Genomic DNA, 23,325 nt, shown 5'->3' with positions numbered 1-23,325 from the left:
TTTTACAGAATAGAGCTGCTATCGATTATCTTCTCCTTAAACAATCATGGATGATCCGATTTTGAAGGTTTATGTTTTAATCTTTGACCACTCAATCTATCCAGTCTCATATTATTGCTTTACATGAATTATCTTCAGAAGTTTGACAAAATTTGGATCAAGGATGGTGAGATTGGCTCTTTGGGTGGTTACCTGAGCTTGGTTTACTTCGTTCTATTTTGGGTGGTGCACTATTGATCATTTGTTTTCCGATTGCAATATGTTGTTGCATTCAACGTGTGCCTAATCTTTTGAGTGTTTCGACCTGGTACTTTGACTAGATCTGTCAGTTATGTTTCTATTATTCTAGCAATGATTTACGTACTGTTTGATGAGACTATACATTTGACGGTGTTGGACAATGGTCATGGGTGGAATGTAGTGAATGTGCCATGAATATGGTTGAATGGCCCGATTTTGACCGTTGCCCATCACCATCTCAATATTTTGACTTAATATAGTGACGTGTTGGCCTGCATAGTATGAATAAGCTACAAAGTAGGGCTCGATTATGCCTTTTCGGTTTCCGACTTTATCTTGCTTCATGGCAGTGCCAGCCTATCGGCTTTGGTATAGTCTTATGCCGTCTTGCATATTAATTTTGCTCATTTACGGGAGTAGTGGCCTATGCTTAAGCGACTCCATTTTCTAAGCTGTCACCATCATCTGAGCCTTTCTAGGAGAGAAGCCATGTTATGCTTTTCACTTGTTTTCTGCACTTCGTATGCTGGTAGAAACCGGTTCTTGCCAGAGGAACGTGCTCGCTCTGCTCCAAAGTCATAATAGACGCTTGGCCAGCCGAAGCTGTGGCCTTGGTACAGAGTGGTACAGAATCTGATAGGAAAAGGGGGCGCGGCTCACAGGAGCCTCATCTTACGTCTCCATTGGTACTAAAGGGGGTGTCGGAGTCTCGATCACCGGAAGTTCAACGCATAGCAGACGTGCAGCTGTGACGGTGGAGCGAATAGTCCCAATTAGGCTGGAGAAACGGACTCCCCTCTGGCGAAGTGGAAGCGGGATGTGTAGATACTTGGGGCCAGATGTAGGTAGGCATTTACCGGTCGGTAACGGCCGAATTCGGCCGTTACCGACCGGTAAATGCAATTTGAGATGTAGGGCCCTGTATTTTACAGAATCTGTAAATTTACCGATCGGTAAATTTACCGATTCTGTAAAATACCGAGTCGGTATTTTTACCGATTCTGGAAAATTGATATGTAGGTGGGACTCTTCTGAGTCCCACAAGCATTAAAAAATCGGTATTTTACCATCAAATACTATTTGATGGTAAAATACCGATTCTGGTGTGCATGCACATGTGTGCATGCACACCTATGCCATATGACAGGCAGACCTGCCCTTAGGGCAGGTATGCCTGCCACATGGCACCCGAGCCTCTTTTGGGGGTGCCAGAGGGTGTCAAAGTGACACCCCCTGCACCCTTGTGACATTCGGTATTTACCGATTCGGTAAATACCGACCGGTAAATGCCCATTTACCGGTCGGTATTTTCGGAATCGGTAAATACCGAATATCTCCGATTCGGTAAATGCACATCTGTATTTACCTACATCTCGGTACTTATATTTTACCACTTCTTAAATACCGAATCGGTATGATTCGGTATTTAAGAGGTGGTAAAATAAAATTACCTACATCTGGCCCTTGGTGAGGTGTTCCACTAATTCTTACTGATCTTGCTTAACTATCTTTTCCTATTTTCAGATCCAATTCATTTATACACATATAAGTTCTATATGTTTTACTGATTGCGTTTAGCAATTGCTTAGGTGCTAATGTGAAGGCCTATCGTGACTTATTCTTTCATTGTGTAATAAAAGAAACCCCAGAGTATATGATTATTTGTGTATTCCTTGTGGAGGGAGGACGAGTTCCTTTTTAACCAAATGCTTATGGAAGGATGGGCAAGTTCCCTTCCAATGGGTAATTGTTGATATGGAAAGTTGTCTGGCTCCCAGCAAGGAGCGAAATTCTAATTCTTTCACCCCGCCTTGTTAGGAGAGGTATGTGTTGGATATATGTAGTCCTACCTGGGTGATTATTCTGTAATCGGAGAGGAGCGAGAAATAGCCTCCCGTACAGCGCCTTTCACCAGGAGGTTTGGCAATATGTTGTGATACATTGTGATATTTTGTTGTTGTGTGCAAACCTCTCGGCAAGAGCTATAGAATTATTCTTAGTGTTGGTGTTCCTTTCTTGGGTAAGTATTGTATCTTTTGGGTCCCAAGAGGGATAAGCTTGCATGTCCTGATTATTGGCAGAATTTTCAGGCCATTACAGTTTGGCATAAAGAGCCACTTGATGTGGCGACAGGAGAGCGTGATACCTTTTAAAAAAACCTCAATAGGAAACCCATAGGGCAGGGAGACCTCCCGGTTGAAGATCAGTGATTGCCTGCTCCACTAACGACAGCAGCAAATCCAGACCACATGCCAGGAAGGGGGGGGGGGGGGGGGGGGGAATATCACCAAGAAGAGGTCAGCAGGACTCCTCTGGAGGAGGCGGACAGGTCGCATACACATTTTAATAGTATGATGCAAACGTGCATACACATTTTGATAGTATGATGCAAATGTTTGGGCTACAGTATGCAAGTTCCTCCCACTAGGGCGACAAAATCATCTCTAATAGTCAGGACCTCACCTTCCTGGTCGCCAGCCAGTACAGCAACTTACCCAATTTTTCACCCTGGGCGTACACCCTTTGAGTAGACTCCCTGCAACATTGTCGTGACTCCTTCAAGGAGATCCGGTTAACTCGCAACATCTCCAACAAGCGGGCAGTGGCCTCTGATGTGGATCTGTCCATTGCACATTCAGGGGTAAGTATCTGTAAGAATCTGAGGCTCAGGCTCAGTGATGTGAGCCTGCCTCTGCTGTTCCTCGCATTGCACATATCCCTTTAAACGGCTTCGAAAGGAGGATTTATTTGCTGCCCATAAAGTACTTGAGGAAGACACTGAACCCTGGTTATCATGGAAGAAGGCCTGTATCACCTCTTCCATAAATTCCATACACTTCTGGTCTGTTAACTACCACACATTAAAACGCCACATTGGTCAGGGGAGATGTACAGAGAAACACCACTCAATAAGAGGGGCATGAAACGAAATGCCTCTTGGCAGTATTGGATGGTTAGAATTTGTAGTAGATCACAGGCTGGGAGCAAGGGGAACAGTGGGTATGTCCCAGTCGGGGTCAGGAACTTCATTGAAGACCCCTCCGATAAATGTCATGCCAGGAGAAAAGGTTGTCACGACGGTCTGAATCGCTCACAGTGTATGTTGTAAGAGTTGTCGGGGAGGGGGACATATAACAGGATAGAAAATTGAAAGGTTAGGCTTCCAGCCCCCCCTCTATGCCCACATACTACCCCTGAGTGTCCTCAAGTCTTCAAAATAGTAAGAGGGAATGACTTGTAAAGGTGTTTGGCAGTTCCTCTAGAGCCCCTGGAAAAACCTGCACGATACACCCGGTCGTAACCAAAGTAACCCGAGGAAAGAGAAGTGGGTTCCCATAAGGTGTATTTCTTGGGGCAGTACTACATCTGGTCAGTGAAGTCTATTATAGCTTAGGACAGCTGTTTTTTTTTAATACGGTCCAAGAGACCGGTTACATTCCATGATATGACTTTAACCATATTGGGACTGTGAGGAAAGAAAGCAGGAATAACCAAAGTACCTAAAAGTACCTAAAAGCCGAGGGCAGCAGATAAGCCTTCGGGTCCCTGTCTAACCCAGGAATGTAGCAAACTGTGATACTTCGGTCCCGGAAGCATCTGTTGCCTTTATAATGAACATTTATAATGAACTGTGGGGTAAGAAAAAAATACACGATCAGGAGCATTGTAAGCCCAATACAGGATAATCTGGCCTGGCAGCAATACTTAAGGAAAAAACTATAAATGGTTCCTACAATGTGGATATGAGTATCCCCACTCTCAACCCCCCACACAAGTCAAATGAACCTCAAACTGCGTGAATCATCAATCCTGGTGCACATCTATGAAGCCTGATCTCCCATCATGGGGGCGCTACAATAAAGATCTAGAGCATTCAAGTTTGGGACTCATGCAGGCTCTAGATCATTTGGAAGATGGCTGGGGTAGCAGATGACGAGGCCTCACAGTCTGGTACCCGGCAGGACTCCAATGCCGGAGAAGGGCGCAATGGTTGTCTATCCTCTCAGGTCACTCACACTTTCGAGATTTAGTACAGCGTCTGAGAGTTTTGTGTTCTAGAGGCAAGTAACGTGGACCCCTGATGCAGCTCCATTTTGATCCTCCATGTTTCGCCGAGTGAACAGCCTCTGCTCTGTTGCCCATTCCCAGGCCTGCTAAGGTGTGTCAAAGAAAAAGGTGGGGGATCAAACAGGACCTTGAGCCTATAGCGGATGTTTAGTGCACACAGGTTCTGCTTCACCTCCTCGAAGACAAGTGTTTCTGCTGGACCATTTCAGTATAGTCCGGGAAAAACTGAATTTTTGCATTGGAGTATTGCAGATCAGGCCGAGTGCAGGCCTTCCCCAAGGATTGCATCCCTGTTTCGATGGTTAAGGATGCGTACCACCACCGGATGGGGAGTGGCCCTAGGAGGAGCCTTCTTAATCAGTGCACTGTGGCACACTCCACCACAAAGCAGCGAGACAGCTGGTCAGCTGGCATCCAAGAGCAAAACTAGTCCTCCAGAAGATCATCCAGTTTCCCACCTATTCCAGCAACCCAATGAGGTGCAATTTGTTCCTTCAAGAACTGTTTTCAGCATTCTTAACTCTATCACTAAGGACCGCTACAGAAGATTGCATATGAGAGACTTTGGGTTTGAGGATACCCACATCACGTTATGAAGGTCATGGTGTAAAAGGGAAAGATCAACACGAATACCCTACACCTTAGCTCCACAGAACCTCGAGAGGCCTGAATTGCGATGCAGCCATGCTGCTTCCAATGCAATGGCCACCGCCGCACCCAGATTTGCCCCCCTCCAGCTGAGCTATGTCAAAGTGTCCAGCATGGGAATGTGAGGCCCAGGTACCCCCCAGCTCCGCTATGTCAAAAGGTCCAGCATGTGAGTGTGAGGCCCAGGTAACTCCTGCAACGCAGCCTCGTCAAATCTAGGTGCTCACACAGCCGCTGGAGAGGCAGATGATATTGGAGCAAAAGGGACTGCTCAACACGAATAACTTCACCGTAGGCTCCACTGCTTCACAAGAGGACTGAATTGCTGCGAGAACAGCAGAGAGGTCGACAGGCTCCCACGTTGTAGATGTGGAAGAGTCCCCAGCAACTCTTCTAGTCTCTGTTGTGGACGTGGTGTATTGCTCCATTTTAGTTTGAGCACCTTTGGGGATAGGGGGCTTATTTCACCCCATGTTCAGGGTCAACGTGAGTGGCTACCAGAGGAAGCCACTGCTAGGAAGATGAGGATTCTGCAGGAGAAGCTCTAAGCTCTTGACACATCATTTAAATCCATCAAAGGAAGGCCTTCCCCTTTTTCCCCCCGCTATTCCTCATCAGTCCACTAGGTTCCTGTAGGAGGTTGCAATGCTCTTTTTCTCTCCAACTAGAAAGAAATTACAGCACAGCGTTAGATCCTCGAAACCATCCACTACTTTCGTTTACACTTCCAAGAACCACTCTTCCAGCTTTTCTAACTCACCATTTTTCTCCAGGGGATATATCCCTGGGTAGATCAGGAGGTGCACGAAATGCTCTGGGAAAGATCCATCACACTTGCCACCAATCACGAATTTCTATCTTCTTAGTCCTCAAAAAGGTCACCAGCCCAAAGCCAGCAATAAAGCTAAGATTCCTTAACTCCTTCATCTTTCGCCACTACAAGATAGAGGGCATCCACCTCCTCCGGGACACTCTACCGCCCAGTGACTGGAAAGTCCGTTTGGACCTAAATTGCACTTCTTCATTCTGATCCATTCCCTGCACCAGCAATATTCTTAAGTTCCAATGTAAAGGTAATCTATGGCAAATCTGGTGTCTCATCTTCAGCCTCTACAAAAACCTTTGGTGTTTAGCCAACCATGTCTGGACCATTCTCTCCTTTTTGAGGACACTCACAGCAAGCACAAGACAATCTATAATGTGTGGCCAGCTCCATCTCTCCTGACATTTTGTCATCGTGATAACTCTCACAACTGAAACTTCCCTTGCTTATTGTGCCTGGGCCAGGAAGCAACCATGTCTGGACCATTCTCTCCTTTTTGAGGACACTCACAGCAAGCACAAGACAATCTATAACGTGTGGCCAGCTCCATCTCTCCTGACATTTTGTCATCGTGATAACTCTCACAACTGAAACTTCCCTTGCTTATTTTGCCTGTGCCAAGAAGCATTTCTTTTGCTTTTATTCGCTTCACCTCCCAATTTAAAGATTTCACATTCCTGATATTATTTTGACACGTTCAGAGTAATGCTCTTAGCCATTTTGTATTATTTTTGATACGAAAGGCAATTGATTACGTTTTTCCTAATAGAATTTAAGGAGAGTACTTCATAACAGCAACAATGTTATTTTGATGACTTTTTTTAGTCTTGCTTGCAGAACACAAGCAATTCCCAACCACGTACGAGGGATGGGATGGAAACAAGGACAACTCAGTAATACAGTAAATAAAATACTCATGTCTACATCCCCTGTATTCAATTACAATTTCAAATACAAATTCATAATAATCAAGAATTAAAAAATCTAAATCTGTATGCTAATATGTGGTTGACTATACTGCACAATTAATTAAGGAGTGGACTGAATATACAGTACATTGTTAGAATGGCTCTAGACTTTTAGTAAGTGTGTGTGTAATGTGCGTTCCCAGTTCTCCATACCAATTAATCACACCCAGGTTTATAAATGCTTCTTAAGAAAAAATATTCCTTAGGAGAAAAGCAATGCCGTATTGATAAATGCTAAACAATAACTTTAATGTTCTAAGCTGAAGATATACCACTTTTATAAAAAAAAAAAAGCTGTAACTAACTGGGGAAAAACCAGAAATAGCAAAGGATTTCTGAGAAACATTTTAATAAATGAAATAAATACTCCAGTACATGCAACATAAAACGGACATGTTAAAGATAAGTTTCTTTTGTTATAGTGTACAGTTTAGAAACACTCACAGTATCTCTGATTCCCCATCCTGTCCTTCGCAGTCAACCACATGGAAACAGAATCACACCCTTCTCTATTCCCACAGAATCCTCCCACACAAATCAATTTACTTCTAACAGAGGTTTTAAAAAAACATGTACAAAGAAGCCGCATCCAGCAGCTAAAAGGCATTTGAATCATTCAACAAATGAGGTAACCTTTTCCTGCACAATTTAAAAATGAGTAGTAACAAGTCAACGGGGTGGGGGGAGGCTTGACTGTACCCAGCACGATTCAAGCTCCACTTACATAACAGTTGTAACAGCCAACGGTCTGTGATGTTCACTTTATATGAAGGGCACAAAGACAATCCACTTGAATTCTTTGGAGTATCAAAAATGTTATTTTCCTCTAAGTTAGGGTTAATTCACAGAATTTGAGTTTACTGGTGGTAAAGTTCTGGGCGACGATCGTTCTCTTAGTGCCTGAGAGAGTAAATTGCAACCATCAGACACAGCACACGCAGAGCTTCTCAACCGGTCCTTATAATCAATGATTTTGCTGCTACTTTCTGGGTGTTGGGCTATATCCCTGAGGCATTGAGTCAGAAACACACAGGCAGAAACTACACTCATGGCACCTCCTAAAATTGCAGTTTGGACTGCTTTGCCCTCTGGATTAATAATAGCAGCTTTGCCTAAAAATTGGGGCTCAGTGGCAAAGCCTACCAAAGCGTGAACAGCTTGAACCAAAGGGCCACTAAATAAAATACATCTGTTTCTTGTCAATTCACTTGGAGACGTCTTAACCTCTTTCACACACGCCAGAAGGGCAGTAGCACAGGTGCTCATACATTTCACACTGAGTTTAAACTGCTCTTTAGCAAACTTGTCCTTAGATTTCTCGCTGGCAAGAACACATGCATCCGTCAGAAGCTTCAAGTTCTTGGAAATGTTTTGAGAGACTTCCAGAAGTAGTTGTGGGGTCAGATCAGGCAAGGGTGCGGTTTTTAAGATTGCACAACTTTGTTCCACCTCGTGTCTACACCTAGTTACCTTATAGCGGTCCACCAGGCCTGAAAGAGCAGCTTGAGCCCCTGGAGGTTCCACCGCAGCCAGGTATGCTGCATGAGCTGAACATTCAGTCAGAGAGACAACCAGGTCCCCCATTTCTCCTAAAATGTCCCCCACTTCTACAAAGCGCCCCATATTGAGCTGGCTCTGCACATCATGAGTGAGTATGGAAAGACCCTTTGTCCTTGCAATGATAGTGTCCCTGCATTTCTCAAATGTTTCTCCAAAGACAGATAAGCTCTCTGTGTTAACTGGTCTAGTCTCACTGGAGAGTAGTAGGAGGTCTGCCACAAGCTGCATCTTCATCTTACACTGATCGCAAATAAGAGCTAGTTTTCTTCTCTGCTGGGAGTTGCTACTTGTATGACTAGATATTTCGCTTGGGGTCTTGTCAGAGCCCCCACTAGCCATAGTGCCTTTGGGGGCTGTGCATGCCTCCAGCCGACCACCTCCACGCTGTTCCAAAAAAACTGAGCAGATCTCACAGAATTTCCCTCATTATATCACTGATCTCAATAGCTCAAAACCTTTGGACTAGAGTCATGCATAGTGGTGGGTGCCGCTTTGTGTGGGCAAAGGTTCGGCATACAACGATAACAGATATGGTGCAACATCTGACAGAAGTCTTGCAGGAGTTGGCAGTCATCCCTTTATCTTGGGCAGAAGCTGGGCTCCCTTAGGCGCTGGTCAGCGATTTTAGAAAGGGGTAGTGTGTGACTGTTTACACAGAAAATGTAAAACTGTTGCAGGTTTTCTCATTTTGTTCTCAGTCTTCGACCTGGGCAACTCTTGCTTCACCATAAATCACGAACTGGGTTTAGCCGTCAGCAGCTGAAGAGGTCACAGGCCATTCGGAGCATTGGATCCACAAAGGTGGGCTCCTCGGAGTGAGAAACAAGTTGTTCATTTATGATCCGAGGAAGTGTAGGGTGGAGGACTCCACCTCTTTCTAGTCATCTCTAAAAAAAGCACACCGGAGCAACACATTGTCATCGTTCCATAAATCATACATATACTGCTGCTCTCAGTGGCTTTAGCATTACGTATTCCATTCTATTTAAGATGCTTTGTTTTTTCATCAGGTCTTTGGGCTGGTTACTCACTCGTGATGGTCACATTCTCATGATTTTCGATTTGCCAATTAGACATGCTAGAAACATAGTCCACACTCTTGTGAGATGTTGTCTGAACAAGAAAACTCATCTTCTAACAGTAAATAGATAAATGAACAGTCGAGGAATGACTATTCTCCATATACTGCTTTGTAACAGAGTGATCATGTGTGGTAAATTTTGTTGCCTCTACACAATGCTTTGTAAAACAGTTAATCACTCTTGGTTGTTGCTTCTACACATGGCTGTCCACCCATCAATAATGCGGATTCTGAAACCTAGAGGAAAGAACAAAGCAACATCATGTTAGAATTGATACAATCATACAAAAGGTACATGATTATAATTCTCCTGATTTCAAATAAATTAAAATTAATCAAAGCGCTGGAATGTCTTAACAGAATTTTAATTGGTTGTGACACAGGGCCTTTCCCCACTGGGTTAATAGTTTGTGACCGGCCTATATGTATATAGGGACTGCAAATCACACAAAAGATGGTAGCTTACAGGGCATTAACTCAATTCTCTCACTTGACACTACATGAGCATACTAATTAATCTAACAAAGAGTACACTCCAAAAAATAGAAAAAACTGAACATTCCTACACCTTTGAGAAAAAATTATTTCCCCAATAGTTGGCTTTCATGAAAAAGTGTACTTGCAAACAAGATCAGACCCTTTCCTCCTAAAGCACAGGTCTTCAAACTGTGGGGCGCACACCCCTGGGGGGGCGTGGATGGGTTCCCAGGGGGTCACAAAGGCCTCTGGAAGTACATGTAAATGAAGACGCCTGGAAGTGCACGATGTTTATTTGCTGCATTTCCAGGCTGTCTTAATTTACTCCGAAGCCCTCAGAGTGCCTTGGGCCCAGAGGTCAGTGGGTGTGCTACTGGGGGCTCGGCTGGGCAGTGTCTGGAGTCTTATTAAGACTCCAGCACATGTTTTTCACAGGTCTTTAAAGACTATTTGCATACCATTGGAAACTGTTTATCTTGGCTTAGTTTTTTTTTCTTTTTCCATTACCCCCTGGGCCCCACTCTGCCTATTCCTTACATCTCATATAAGCACTGGTAATAAAGCTGCGCAATCACACTATGCGAGATGCAGGTCTGCAGACATTCTAACTAAATAGGATGCATGGCTGCATTATTCATTCAGGTTGTTGGCCAGGGTCCCCTTCCTCCAAACTCACAACCCTGACTGGCAAAGGCACACAAAACAGCATTACAGCAGAGGTGCCCCTCTCTCCCAGAACCGAGATTCTCCTTGCAGTGCCTCTTTTCAAAAGCTGCATCCCCTCGGTTCTGTTCAGGGTGAAATCTCCATGTTAATAGCCATCGACCCCTGCCAGCAAGGAGGAAGAGAAAGAAAAGATGTAGAAAACTTTGCATATCTCCTCCTCCATGCAGGAACAATCACTAACCGAAAAAAGCCCACAGCTTTTAAGTAAGAATGTCGAAGTACACTCACTGCCCCTGATTGGCAACACTGTGAAACCCGCACACTAAGGCAGTGCAGTGGGCTAGCTTGAGCAGAGGTACTGGGACACAATTAAGAAGTAAACAGTCACTGACTCCAAGGAGGCCTGGCAGACACAATGCTCGAAGCAGAACGAGAGCAAGGGAAGGGGATGCACGGGCAGCAGAAAGGGTTAAGCCAAAAAATACATTCAACATGCACCGCATAGAAATCCGGATGCACCAGCCAAGTCAAAGCTGGAGACCAAGCAGTGTAGTACTAGGGCTGGCTAGATAGTCCTAGTAATAAGAATGAATCCATCTGTTTTATTGGACATTTGTGTCCTGTACCAAGGCAGTAGAGCCTATGGCGTGCTCATTTTGTCGTTATGTCCAATATCATATCATTGCTCATTTTGTCAGTCCATTAACACAGGATCAAATCACTACCAACACTAAAATATTGTTTAAACTAAAATGTAAACAAACCCCTTTGGCGAAGTTAGATGTGCAGAAGCATTTCTGAACAGTTTCCAAGGCCCTTCATTCAAAGTGAGCGTGGGGCACACATAGTGGTTAAAGGGCGCTATTTTTAAACGAGCATGGGTCAAGTGACCAGAGCACACTGTGGTAGATAGAGCCAGCCCACACCCTCGCCCAAATACAGTACAATACCCCAGCTCATACTTTCAGCTTCCCAGATGGAGTCACCCCAGTTCAAATCCTTAGCCTCGGGTTGGAGGCGCGACAAGAGTGCAGTGCATGACCTCATCTTACCTAGGGAGTAGCCTGAGCCCATATCTTGTCACCTGGGAGCAGCAGGGGGGCAATACTACAGCTTATGGTTCCAATGTCCCAAAGGCATTGTAGGTAGTAGGCCATATCGGCCAGCATGGGGTGGAAGGGGCAACATCCCGGAACATGACTTCTGCTCCCAAAGGAAGTATTCCCAGTCCTTTTGTGTTACTCTTGGGTGGGAGCTTGCCCCACTCTTTGATTCAGTGTCCAAAATAGATATATCCAAGTCCATATCAGTCACCCGGTAGGGGGCGTAGTGTTGGTCGCCAATGCACACTGAACCGTGTTCCATCCCTGCACCGGAGGGAGCCAATCTCAAGTCCCCAGAAGTGTCTCGGGGCAGAGGGGTGTTAATGCCTGCCCACATCTCACAGGTGGCATTAGCAGACCTAATCTTCTGTAAGCCCACACTCTCTCTCAGAAAGCCACGCTACCCAAACATCCATCCACCCGCCCGCCCGCCACCCTCAGCAGAAACACAACCCAAAGCCCAGTGCCACTTACACTGCAGGCCCGAGGGCTGCGGCCATCCGAAGGGGTGGAGGCTGCCGAAGTAGGGGCGGAGCTGGGCCTTGCGCAGCATACAGGCGCCCGGGTAAGAGGCAGAGGAGGTAGCCTGCAACTCAGGCCTGCAGTTATCATTAGTGCAGCAGGTATAGTTGCATTGAGGTCAAAGAGTGTGAGGGGCTCACAAAACCCAAACAAACTGCTCCCCATAATTGGGGTGATCTGTTTTTGTTCGATGCATTTGCTGTATTATAAGTCTCACATTTGGTGCGATTCATAAGTAATAGAAAAAGTATTCCTGAAATCATCCCAAAAGCCCCGCTCCCTGCACGCAGCCATGTCCCTCCCGCTCCCCCAATCCTTGCCATCAAGTTTTGGGGGGGGGGGCCAGGCACCAGCGAAGATGGCCGACTAGGAACCGAGCTCCGCCGGGACCGATGCGGTCCCCGTGAATATCCGTCCAGTATCCTGGCCAGGGCGCTTCTACATCTACGCCCTGACCCACTAACAGGTGGTACGCTGGACAGACACTCACCCAGGGATATACCTCGGGGACAGAGATGGTTGGGGGATTTCCTAGAGACGTTTGGCCTCACGGACATATGGCGTCTGGCGCACCCCACTGACACACAATACACTTTCTTTTCGGGGCCGCACCACTCTTTCTCCCGCCTGGACCACATCCTTACTCCTCTACACCAAGACACGATAGTGCGCACAGCAACGCATCTGGCAAGAGGTATTTCTGACCACTCGCCGGTTATGGCCTACCTAACTGTGGGCAATAGGCGAGAGGGGTGCGTAGCACCTATTAATGCTTGGTACATCCGCAGTGAAGACCTACGTAAGGCACTGACCCTTTCAATAACTAATTATTTTGATAGCAACGACGGTTCAGTAGGGTCGGCAATTACACTATGGGAGGCCTTTAAAACGGTCCTCAGAGGGGAGGCCCGGTCGGCGATTGAGGGTCGGCGGAAGGAGAGGGAGGCGCAACTTGTAGCGATCGAGGCAGACTTGGGGGCGCTGGAGGTGGTAGCGCGTACTGAAGATACGCCCGGGGTGCGTCATCGGCTGTCCCTAAAGACCGCGGAGTACCAGGCGATGGTGATGGAGGCAGCGAAGAAGATGGCTGCCACTAGGGAGGGTAGTATCTACGACCAGGGAGACAAGGCGGGTAAGCTCCTGGCATGGCTCGACAAAAAACAACAGGCGAGCAGGGTAGTGGCTGAAATCCAGACAATGGATGGCTCGGTTGTCACAGAACCACACGACATAGTCACAGAATTTGCTCGTCATTTTCCGGCCGGAAGAAGACTCGGTCGCACTACTAGCGGAACTTAGGATGCCGGCCCTCTCGGACGTGGATCGCGATCTCCTGGAGGCGCCACTCACCGCGGCGGAGGTGGAGCGTGCCATCGGAGATCTTCGTCCTGGTAAGGCGCTCGGGCCTAACGGCCTCCTGATCGAGCTCTACAAGCTCAAACCGGATGGCATTAGCTCCTATCTCAAGCGCATGTTTGAAGAAAGCAAGTCCATGGGGATATTACCCCGCGACCAAAGGCTAGCAACCATAGTAGCGATTCCTAAAGAAGGGAAACCTAGGGAGCTGTGCGCCTCATATAGGCCTATCTCCCTGCTGAATGCGGAACCAAAAATACTAGCGAAAGTCCTGGCTAATAGGCTCCAGCCGGTCCTCAGCACCCTGGTTCATCCGGACCAATCCGGATTCATGCCCCACCGTAATACAGCACTTAATCTCCGTCGGCTGAATGGGGTGTTGGGGAGATGCCATACGATAAGTGATGATGCAGTGGTGGTATCGCTCGATGCTACAATGGCCTTCGACACCCTTGAATGGCCCTACATGATGGCGGTCCTTCGCAAACTGGGTTTTGGCCCCAGCTTTATCTCTTGGGTACGGCTCCTCTATTCCAAGATGCTTGCCCAGGTGGTCGTGAACAATAAGGTCTCAGAGGCCTTCACCCTGGAGAGGGGGACTCGCCAGGGGTGCCTGCTCTCGCCCCTTCTGTTTGCCCTTTCCCTTGAGCTGCTGGCCACCTGGATCAGACAGGACGTCTCCCTTAGAGGACTGCGATGGGCTGACTGCTGGGAGGACAGGATCTCCCTGTACGCCAACTACATCCTCCTCTACCTCTCGTGGCCCCGGAGATCGCTGATCGTGGCTCTGGATATTTTTACAAACTTTGGCAAGAACTCCGGATACAGCATCAACTGGAGTAAATCCCTATTATATGTCCTCCACTGTGCCACCCCCGTACTTCCACGTGACGGTCCCATAAAGGTGGTCACAAAGGCTTCACATATTTGGGCATTTTTGTATCGAAAGACAAGACCGCCATGTATGATAGAAATCTGCTCCCGCCCCCTTACGAGGCTTAAGCGCGACTCTGCAACCTGGCAGAAGCTCCCGGTTTCCCTGTTGGGCCGGGCGGCATTTTTTTAAATGATGGCGCTACCCCGATTTCTTTATGCCCTGCAGAATTACCCTGATCGGATTCCCTCTTCATATTTCACAGCTGTTGAGGCGGCGCAGAGAGACCTCCTGTGGTCCGGTGCACCCAGAATAGCTCTGCAGAAGCGGACGTTGGGGTGGTACGATGGAAGGATCGCCCTGCCCGACATACGTAGGTACTACTGGGCCGCACATCTATCGGCCATTAACCAGGGTACCTATTGCGACGGTGCCGACCCCGGGTATGGCATGGACAGGTGGCTCCTCCCGGGGGGGGGGAATTATGAAGCAGCGCTGTACTCACGGCCAGGTAGACACGCGCTTACGGGGCCGACTCTCCACACAGTGCAATTGTGGCACATTGTCCAACGTAATATGGGCTGGCACAATAGGCTCACCCTGGCTACCCCACTCTGGGTCTCGGAACGACTTGGCCTCTTGGGCCCTACGAAGGGGTTCTGGAACTGGGACCTTATCGGTATCTCCCGGGTAGGGGATCTCTGGGACTCTAACGGGGTCAAATCCTTTCTATCCCTACAGACTACATATGAGCTAGCAGACACAGAGTACTTTCGGTACCTCCAAGTCCGTCACTCACTGCAGAAAAACATCCCACAGGGCACTGTGCCCCCACAAGCATCCCCCCTTTGAACACAGACTGTTGGATGGACACATTCAGGAACACGCAATCTCACTTACCTACAAGAAATTGATAAATAATCTTCCCGATCTGCTCCATGACCTTAAGGGAAGGTGGGAGGCTGATGGTCTAGAAATCGACGAGGAGGAGTGAAGGTTTGCGCTAGCCTCCCCATAGGAGGTGGCTATCTCATCTAGGCTGCGGCTCATCCAATTTAAAATCCTACATAGAGTGTACATATCAAACAAGGCTGAAAAGGATGGGCAGGTGTGAGGGTGACGAGTGTAGGGGGGGGGTGCGGAATGGCTGGCTCTTTCACATGCTATGGGATTGCCCACTATTGCAGGCCTATTGGGTGAAGGTGGTGCGCTGCATGCAAGTTGTTTGGGGGATGGAGTTGCGCCAGGAGGTGAAGCGATGCACCCTGAACATATGGGAGCCAACGGACTTACCAGCTAGAGGCAGGCTCTGGGTAACGCTCGGCCAAATGGTGGCTAAGCGTAATATTGCAAGACTCGGGGGGCAGTCACGCCTCCACGTCTCTCTGAATGGAAACAAGACATTGACTGGTGCATGTTGCGAGAGTAGACTGTATGTAGCCCGAGGGTGCCCCTACAAATGGGGGGAGATATGGGACAAATGGAACGAATACAGAGGCGACATCTGCGAACCCCCCAGCCTCGGCGACCGGTACTTGAGGTTGACGACTAATTGTTATGATTTATTGCAGTCTTATTGCCATAATGATGTAACATGGGACCCTCTGTATGATCTGCTGTGCGCATTTGTAGCCCTTATATGTGACCATGTTGGCCGCTGTTTGGTCTTAATTTCAATAAAAAGAATTACACAAAAAAAAAGTTTTGGAGGGGGGCCCGACCTCAATACATTTTGCTTAGGTGGGGCTCAGAGTAAAAAAGTTTGAAGACCTCTGTCCTAAAGGGACATTGTGGTATAGTTTATGCAAATGACAATTGCTCTCAATGGAATATTCATTGAATTTTTCATAAGTCACAAAGAAGAACTGATATAATTATATTTAAAGAACAAATCGAGTGGCCTGTGCGGAAAAACAGGAGTTATCTTCAATATTGTTTTTGACATAGTACATGGGTACTGGGACCAAGCTGGCTGAGCAGTGAGCTGCCTAAGCTCCTGAGAGACCTACACTGCCTTTATTGCAAATAATTGACGCTTCCAGACTTGTGCATTTTCTCGATTGGTTCAACGCAGAAATTATGATATTTGGAAATTAACCTCTGCCCTTCACCCTGCTTTCCTAATAGAACAGCTGCCTAGTTTTTTCTTGCCCACAGCATCTCAGCATTCTTAGTGGGTCCGCTAGAAGAGCGGTCGGACAACCTTGAGGAGTGGAATGGAACTTTACCATTGGAAGGGGCATGAAGCAGAAGCGAGGTGACGCTGCCAGTTCACGGGAGTGCACTAGGGAGCGATAGCTACACATGGGGATGTCGCCTTTGACCACAGAGGTGAGCTAGGATGGTTATGTGGTGGTTTTGCGAGGTAGAATATCCAACACCGAGAGGCAGCAGGGAAAACAGTCCACTGTTGAATAGCTACACTGAGGCCAACACTGAAGTCTGTGCCAGTAATGAAGCTCTTCCAGATGGTTACGAGCGTGGAAAAGAGGAGAGCACAAAGGTGTAACTAAGAGAAATTACACGGGGTGTGAGAAGAGGGGGAAGTGGAGGAGGCCTTCTACTGGCAGGGACCCATAAGGTTTTAAAACGGTTCCTCAAGAGCCTCTAAGCAGACTTCTACACGAGGTTGCTTTGTACTGGAATTTGAAGAGACACTGGGCATTAAGAAAACTTCAACAATGATTTTTAAAAATAAAAATGTAACTGATTTGCCAGAGAGTTGAATAGCTCCTCCCTTCTATGACACAGAAGGATTGGGGCACACTACACAAAGGGTGCTAAAGTAGTCAGTAATCAATAGTCATATTCTTGAAGTAAGAGTCCACAAAACAAATTTGATAAGTTTCACAAATACAGTCGGTGATATGAACAGCCATGTAAAAAGATGAATAGGCCCCCCAATTCCGATAGAATACATACTGAACATTTATGGTAGCAGGATGTTTTTTGGTTTGCTCACAGCACCACTTCGTTACTTGAATTACTATTGGATATTATCACATCGAAATTTTGTTTTTATGCTGCCATACTTCATTTAGGATGTGCAACTGCATTTTCTCACTACTACCCCTGAAATAGTAGGTATATTCTTCCTTCTGCGTTGCTTTTAGAGCTCAGAGACTCTAGGAACGGATTAGTCTAATAATGGATTAGATCATTCAAAGACTATGATATGGGGGAATAATTGACAGACTGATGACATTAATTGACTTGAAAACAATTCAGGTAAAATTCAAATTTGTGTGCAATGGTTCTGGAAATTATCATTTGTATGTATCAACATTAGCAAGCTAACACTGCAGGAGCTGCAGCCGAATGATTCACTCTAGGAAACAGATGCCTAGTTGGAAATAGGGACCTTCAATAACAAGCATTTGCAATGCAATAGGTCTTGCATTTGCAAAGTTTTAAGCTATTGCCATTGTAAATGGCAATGCCTTTTATCCGTTTTTAAAAGCAACACATAGATAAAAGGATTGTTATTTACAATGCTGCCAGTAGCTAAATACCATTGCAGGAGAGAGACACGTAGAGCCCTGCCAGTGCGCCTCGATGTTACCCTATTATTGTTGTACTGGAACGAGCACCCGAGTTCACACTTGCAACACTCCTACAATACCAGTAATGAAACAAGAACACCGTACTATCCCAGTGCTCAAGACCCACTGTGTGGTCTGCCAGTGCCCCTCAATCCTGAGCCTTGCTATTGTACTTGTGAGGCCAATTCACAGCTCTGCCAGTGTGACTGAACCCTAATTTGCGCCACCCCTGCTATTCCCACAAAGACCCACACGCAGCTGTCCCAGTGGATCTCAATCAATCCTGGACTGCAGTCCCCCATTTGATTCCAGCTCCGAGACCATACACTGTTCTTCTAATACACCTCCTTCCAAAACGTACGCCCCTGACGTTCTATTATATTCAGCTCCCCAAGTGTACCTGCAGCTCTGAACCCACATGTTGCTCTTTCAATGCACCTCACTCGTAACTTACACCACCCCCTCCATTGCACCTACCTGCAGCTCTGAGATCACACGCTGCTACAGCTCCTCCAGTGCAGTGTACCTGCAGCTCTGACCCAAGACTCTGCTCCTACAATGCACCTCCTTCCTAACTTACATCACATCTGCCATTCCATCACATATAGCGTCCCAGTGTACCTGCAGCTTCGACCCCACACACTGCTCTTTTGGGACACCTCACTCCTAACTTATCGTGGCAGCACAAGAAAACTTAAATGGCCAAGACACACAAGGCCACAGCTGGGTGAGCTGCGAGGAGCAGGCACAGACGAGTGTCCGATGCTCCGAGGCAGCCTGCAGCATTACCCGCCTTCTCCGTCCCCTGGCTCCGCTGGAGCCCCATGACTGATTGGGAGGGGGGAGCACAGAAATCGAGAACAAAGAAAGTGAAACCAGCTACGGCATCGCTGCTGGTTGATGTTTGACTCAATCCTGTTTAAGAGGTGGGAGGGGTATTACTAGCATGCAAGTATTACGGGCGCTGTAATGGGGCACTTATAAAAACCAGAGAGGGTAGTGCTGCTGCTGTCAGGGGTGCAAATTGCAAACAAGCATTGGAAATGCAATAGGTCTCGCATTAGAAAAGTTTGAGCTATTGTTTTCGTAAATGACAATTTTTTTTTTTTGTAAAAGTTTTATTTTATTTTAAGTTGCACAGGAAAATAAACAGAGGGCTGCGGGGGAACCGCACATAACTCAAAGTCATGGTAAAATCTTTGTACGCAAAGCAACAGTGACTCAAGCCATTCCATATGCATATCCAGCCCAGGCGCGAGACCACATAGCAATTAGGACCATTGTACACAGTGTTCTATCAGTTTGTCATTAGGTCAGTCCAGCTGAGACACCCAGTGCCGCACTGCGCCGGGCCCTAGCCCTCCAGGAGCCATACAAGCGGTGCAGATAAGCAGTTCGTGGATCCTCCACAGCCCAAAGACAGAAACAACCAACATCCCCACCCCACCCCCTCCCTCCCCCCGGTGGTGACGCCATTCACTCAACACTCAATCATACCTACATCACACTTGAAAGAGGTGCATCGACCTCAAAGAGGCCGGACAGACGGCCGAGGGCAACCCCTTAGACAGAAACGTAACCAGAGGACCCCACTGATACCGGAAATTCTTATACTGGCCCAGGAAGATGTCCGCCACTCTCTCCAGACTGAGCAACCTCCACAGCCGCGCGTGCCACAAGGAGACCGCCGGGGCCTCCTTCTTCTTCCAGGCCGCAGCCAGTGTGAGCTTCGCTGCACCGAGGCACAGCCACATAATCTTTTTATCCGCCCTGGTTTGATAGATGAGGCCAGGGTCCCGCAGCCCAAGCAGGACACAGGCCATAGAGTCATCAATGGGATAAGGCAATATGTCCTTCATGTGGGAGAGGATTTCCTCCCAGTACGGACGGATCACCGGGCAGTCCCACCAGATATGGCGGAAGTCCCCCAAAAGCCCGCAACCCCTCCAGCACTTATCCGAGGTCCTCGGGAAAATGCGGTGAAGCCTAGTCGGGCACATATACCACTGCATGACCGTTTTGAGATGGGCTTCCCTCAGGTGCAAGGAATGGTTAAAGGACGACAAGTCGCGCCACAGCGCCGACCATTCCGCGTCCGAGACATCTCGCCCCAGCATTTCCTCCCATTGCCCCATATAACGAGGTCGAGGAGCTATCGCCGATTGAAGCAGCAGTTGGTAAAGGAAGGAAATGGCCCCCTTCATGGCAGACGTCCGCAAAATAAAGGCTTCGAACGGCGTCGGTGGTCTCGTAGCCGCCTCCACCACTCCAGGCGACGTAGCCCAGTGAAGCAGCTGCACATGCCGGAATTGCTCAGTCTGGGCAACCCCATAATCCCTCATGCAGTTAGCGAAAGTGAGGGTGTCCGGGCCGTGGAACAAATGGGTCAACGCCCGACACCCCCCCTCCCTCCACACCGCAAACGGCCCCTCATGTAGCGCCGGCGGGAAAGCCGGGTTGAAATGCAAGGGCGTGAACGGCGAAGGGAACGTGGTCCAACGGTCATCTCCCGCCAGTGAGTCCCACACCTTCAACACCGTGCTGGTGGGAGTGCTGATATATGCATTGAGGGGGCGGTCCTTCTTCGGTTTCCAGGCCAGGTCCCAGATTGACCTGCCGGCAACGCATCGGTCCATATGGAGCCAGTGTTTCTCGGAGGTCTGTTGCGACCATTCAACCAAAACTCTTAGTTGCGCTGCTTTGTAATACAACTGCAGGTCCGGGAGCCCAACCCCACCCTCCGATCTCGGCCGACGGAGAACCGCATAGGAGACCCGTGCCTGACCCCCCTGCCACACAAAACGCAATAAAGAAGTCTTGAGGCGCCGAAAGAAATCGCTGCCCACGGGGATAGGCAAGGCTTGGAACAAATATAAGAATTTAGGGAGGAGGACCATCTTCACGGCATGGATTCTGCCCAGTCACGACAGAAACTTCGGCTTCCACCTATCTAATTCCGCCTGGGATTTCGCCAGCAAGGATGGGAAATTAGCCTGGAACAGCCCGCCCACCGTCGGAGTCAGGTGGACCCCCAGGTAGACAATCGAACCCGCGGCCCAGGCCAACGGAGTCAGCGGCAGCACCCTGTCCCTCTCGACCTGCGACAGGGTAAGATTCAGGATGTGCGACTTGCTATAGTTGACCTTAAAGCCCGCCACTCCCTCAAACTCCAACAGGGCCTCCCGGACGCAAGGAAGCGAGCTCTCCGGATCAGTAACAGAGAGTAAGACATCGTCCGCGAAGAGCGAAATCTTATGCTGTTCCCCCGCGAATGGTAAACCTCGGATCCCCTCATGCTCCCGCACCGCCACCGCCAGCGGCTCAATGCTCAGCGCGAATAGCAGGGGGGACAGAGGGCAACCCTGCCTGGTGCCGCGAGTGTGAGCAAAAAATGCCGACACATGACCATTCACCGCAACCCGGGACCGGGGGCAGCAGTAGTTGGCCCTCACCATAGTGATGAAGGTCTCCGAAAAACCAAAGGCAGTCATGGTATTGAAAAGGAACCCCCAATCCACCCGATCGAAGGCCTTCTCGGCGTCCAGGCCCACTAGAACCGCCGGTATACGAAACCGTTCCGCTTTTTCTATAAGATGCACCACCCGACGTGTGTTATCATGCGTCTGGCGCCCCTTGATGAAGCCAGACTGATCCGGATGGATCAGCGCCGGCATAAGGTCTTGGAGCCTACGCGCCAGGATCGCCGAGTATAGTTTGGCGTCCAGATTAAGAAGCGCTATCGGGCGAAAGGAGGCGCAGTGTGCCGGATCCTTCCCCGGCTTTGGCAATACCGTAATCATCGCCTCTGCCAGGGAGCCAGTGGAGGAACCAGAGGAGGCCACATCATTAAAAAGGGCGACCAAGAAATCACAAAGCTCGGAGGCGTAAGATTTATAAAACACAGCCGTGTAACCGTCCGGGCCAGGCGCCTTGTGAAGCTTCAAGTTCGTAATAGCCGCTAGCACCTCCTCCCTGGTAATCGGTGCCCCTAAGAGCTCATTCCATTCCTTAGACACCTGCGGAAGGGTTAGACGCCCCAGGTATGCCTTCTGGGCAGCCGTTCCTAGTTGTTCCCCCCTGTATAGGTCCGAGTAAAAGCGACCGAAGAGGGCCGCCTTCGTCTCGTCCCGATGCTGCAGCTGTCCAGCAGAGTCGCGAATCCCTCCAATGTACTCACGTTCCCGCCTGTCACGAAGCTGTCGGGCCAAGTGCCTCCCCACCTTATTACCACAAGAGTAGGACTGTCGGCCCAACCGCAATAGGGTAAACTCCGCCCTGTTATTGTAATGGGCCCTCAGTTTCCCCCGTACCGCCGTGAGAGGCCGGAGGGTCACCCTCGAGGGGTTGAGTTTATGTACCTGCTCGAGAGAGGCCAGTTCAGCCTCCAGGGCCTCCCTCTCCCTGCGTCGCATCCTATTGAGTTGTGCGTTAAGGCCCAAACAAGTGCCCCTGATGGACGCCTTAAAGGCATCCCACGTGTTGGTTACCGAGGTATCCGACGGTGGGTTGAGGGCAAAGAACTCCCTAATGGCCACCCGCAGCGCCTTGGTAGAAGCCTCGTCTCGAAGCACCGAGGCCGGGAAATACCATTTCCGTTGCCCGGAGCCTGTCGAAGACCAGCGCAGAATAAGTACCAGCATGCTGTGGTCCGAGACCGAGAGGGGCAGTATGGTGGAGTCAAGGACATCTCCTCTAAGAGCCTGGCTAAGAAATATATGGTCCAGTCGGGAATATGAGCGGTGCACATTAGAAAAAAACGTGTAATCCCTGGACGTTGGATGTAGAGACCGCCACCCATCAATCAACCCCATGTCCACCACTTTTCGCCGCGACACCTCTGAGAACACACCAGTATCCGCCCTGCGAGCGCCAGAGCAATCCAGCGCCCCGTCCCACACCAAATTACAGTCCCCCATGATAAACAACTGCCCTTCAACAAAATCACCCACTTTCTGCAGCAAACTTTGTAAAAACTTATTCTGGCCAGTATTAGGAGCATACATCACAACAAAGGTACAGAGCCTCCCCTGAACTAACCCCCGCACCATCAACCAGCGACCCTCCCTGTCCGTGCGCACCGCCACAGGCTGGAAACGCAGCGAGGCATGGAAGAGGAGGGCCACCCCCCTGTGCTTTGTGGAAGCGGAGGATCTGTATATCAGGGGATATGCCTTATGCTTAAGCCGCAGCTCATCCGTGCGTGTAAGGTGAGTTTCCTGCAGACCCACTATATCCAAGTGGTGGTCCGTTATGTATTTCCACACCTTATGCCTTTTCTGCGGAGAGTTCAGTCCCTTAACATTCCAGGTCCCTATGCTAACAGGCATCGGGAGACAAAAAACAAGAATCCTCTATACCTCGGGGGCAGGCCCTCCACCCCAGCCGGTAGATGCCCTG

General features: G+C 48.6%; 1 protein-coding gene across 1 annotated transcript in view; it reads right to left on the bottom strand.

The window, feature by feature from the left end:
- Nucleotides 1–7,079: 7,079 nt before the first annotated feature.
- TLNRD1 (talin rod domain containing 1) overlaps nt 7,080–23,325 on the bottom strand; it is a 46,380-nt gene continuing 30,134 nt past the window's right edge. The window contains exon 2 of the mRNA XM_078675800.1: nt 7,080–9,625. Coding sequence (XP_078531926.1) covers nt 7,585–8,646 — 1,062 coding nt within the window. The 5' untranslated portion in view covers nt 8,647–9,625 and the 3' untranslated portion in view covers nt 7,080–7,584. The remainder of the gene's footprint in view (nt 9,626–23,325) is intronic.

This window comes from Lissotriton helveticus, chromosome 2_1 (assembly GCF_964261635.1).
Source record: "Lissotriton helveticus chromosome 2_1, aLisHel1.1, whole genome shotgun sequence".
NCBI classification, from domain to species: domain Eukaryota; kingdom Metazoa; phylum Chordata; class Amphibia; order Caudata; family Salamandridae; genus Lissotriton; species Lissotriton helveticus.
The sequence above is the reverse complement of the archived record's forward strand: the minus strand, read 5'-3'. Positions and strand labels throughout refer to the sequence as shown.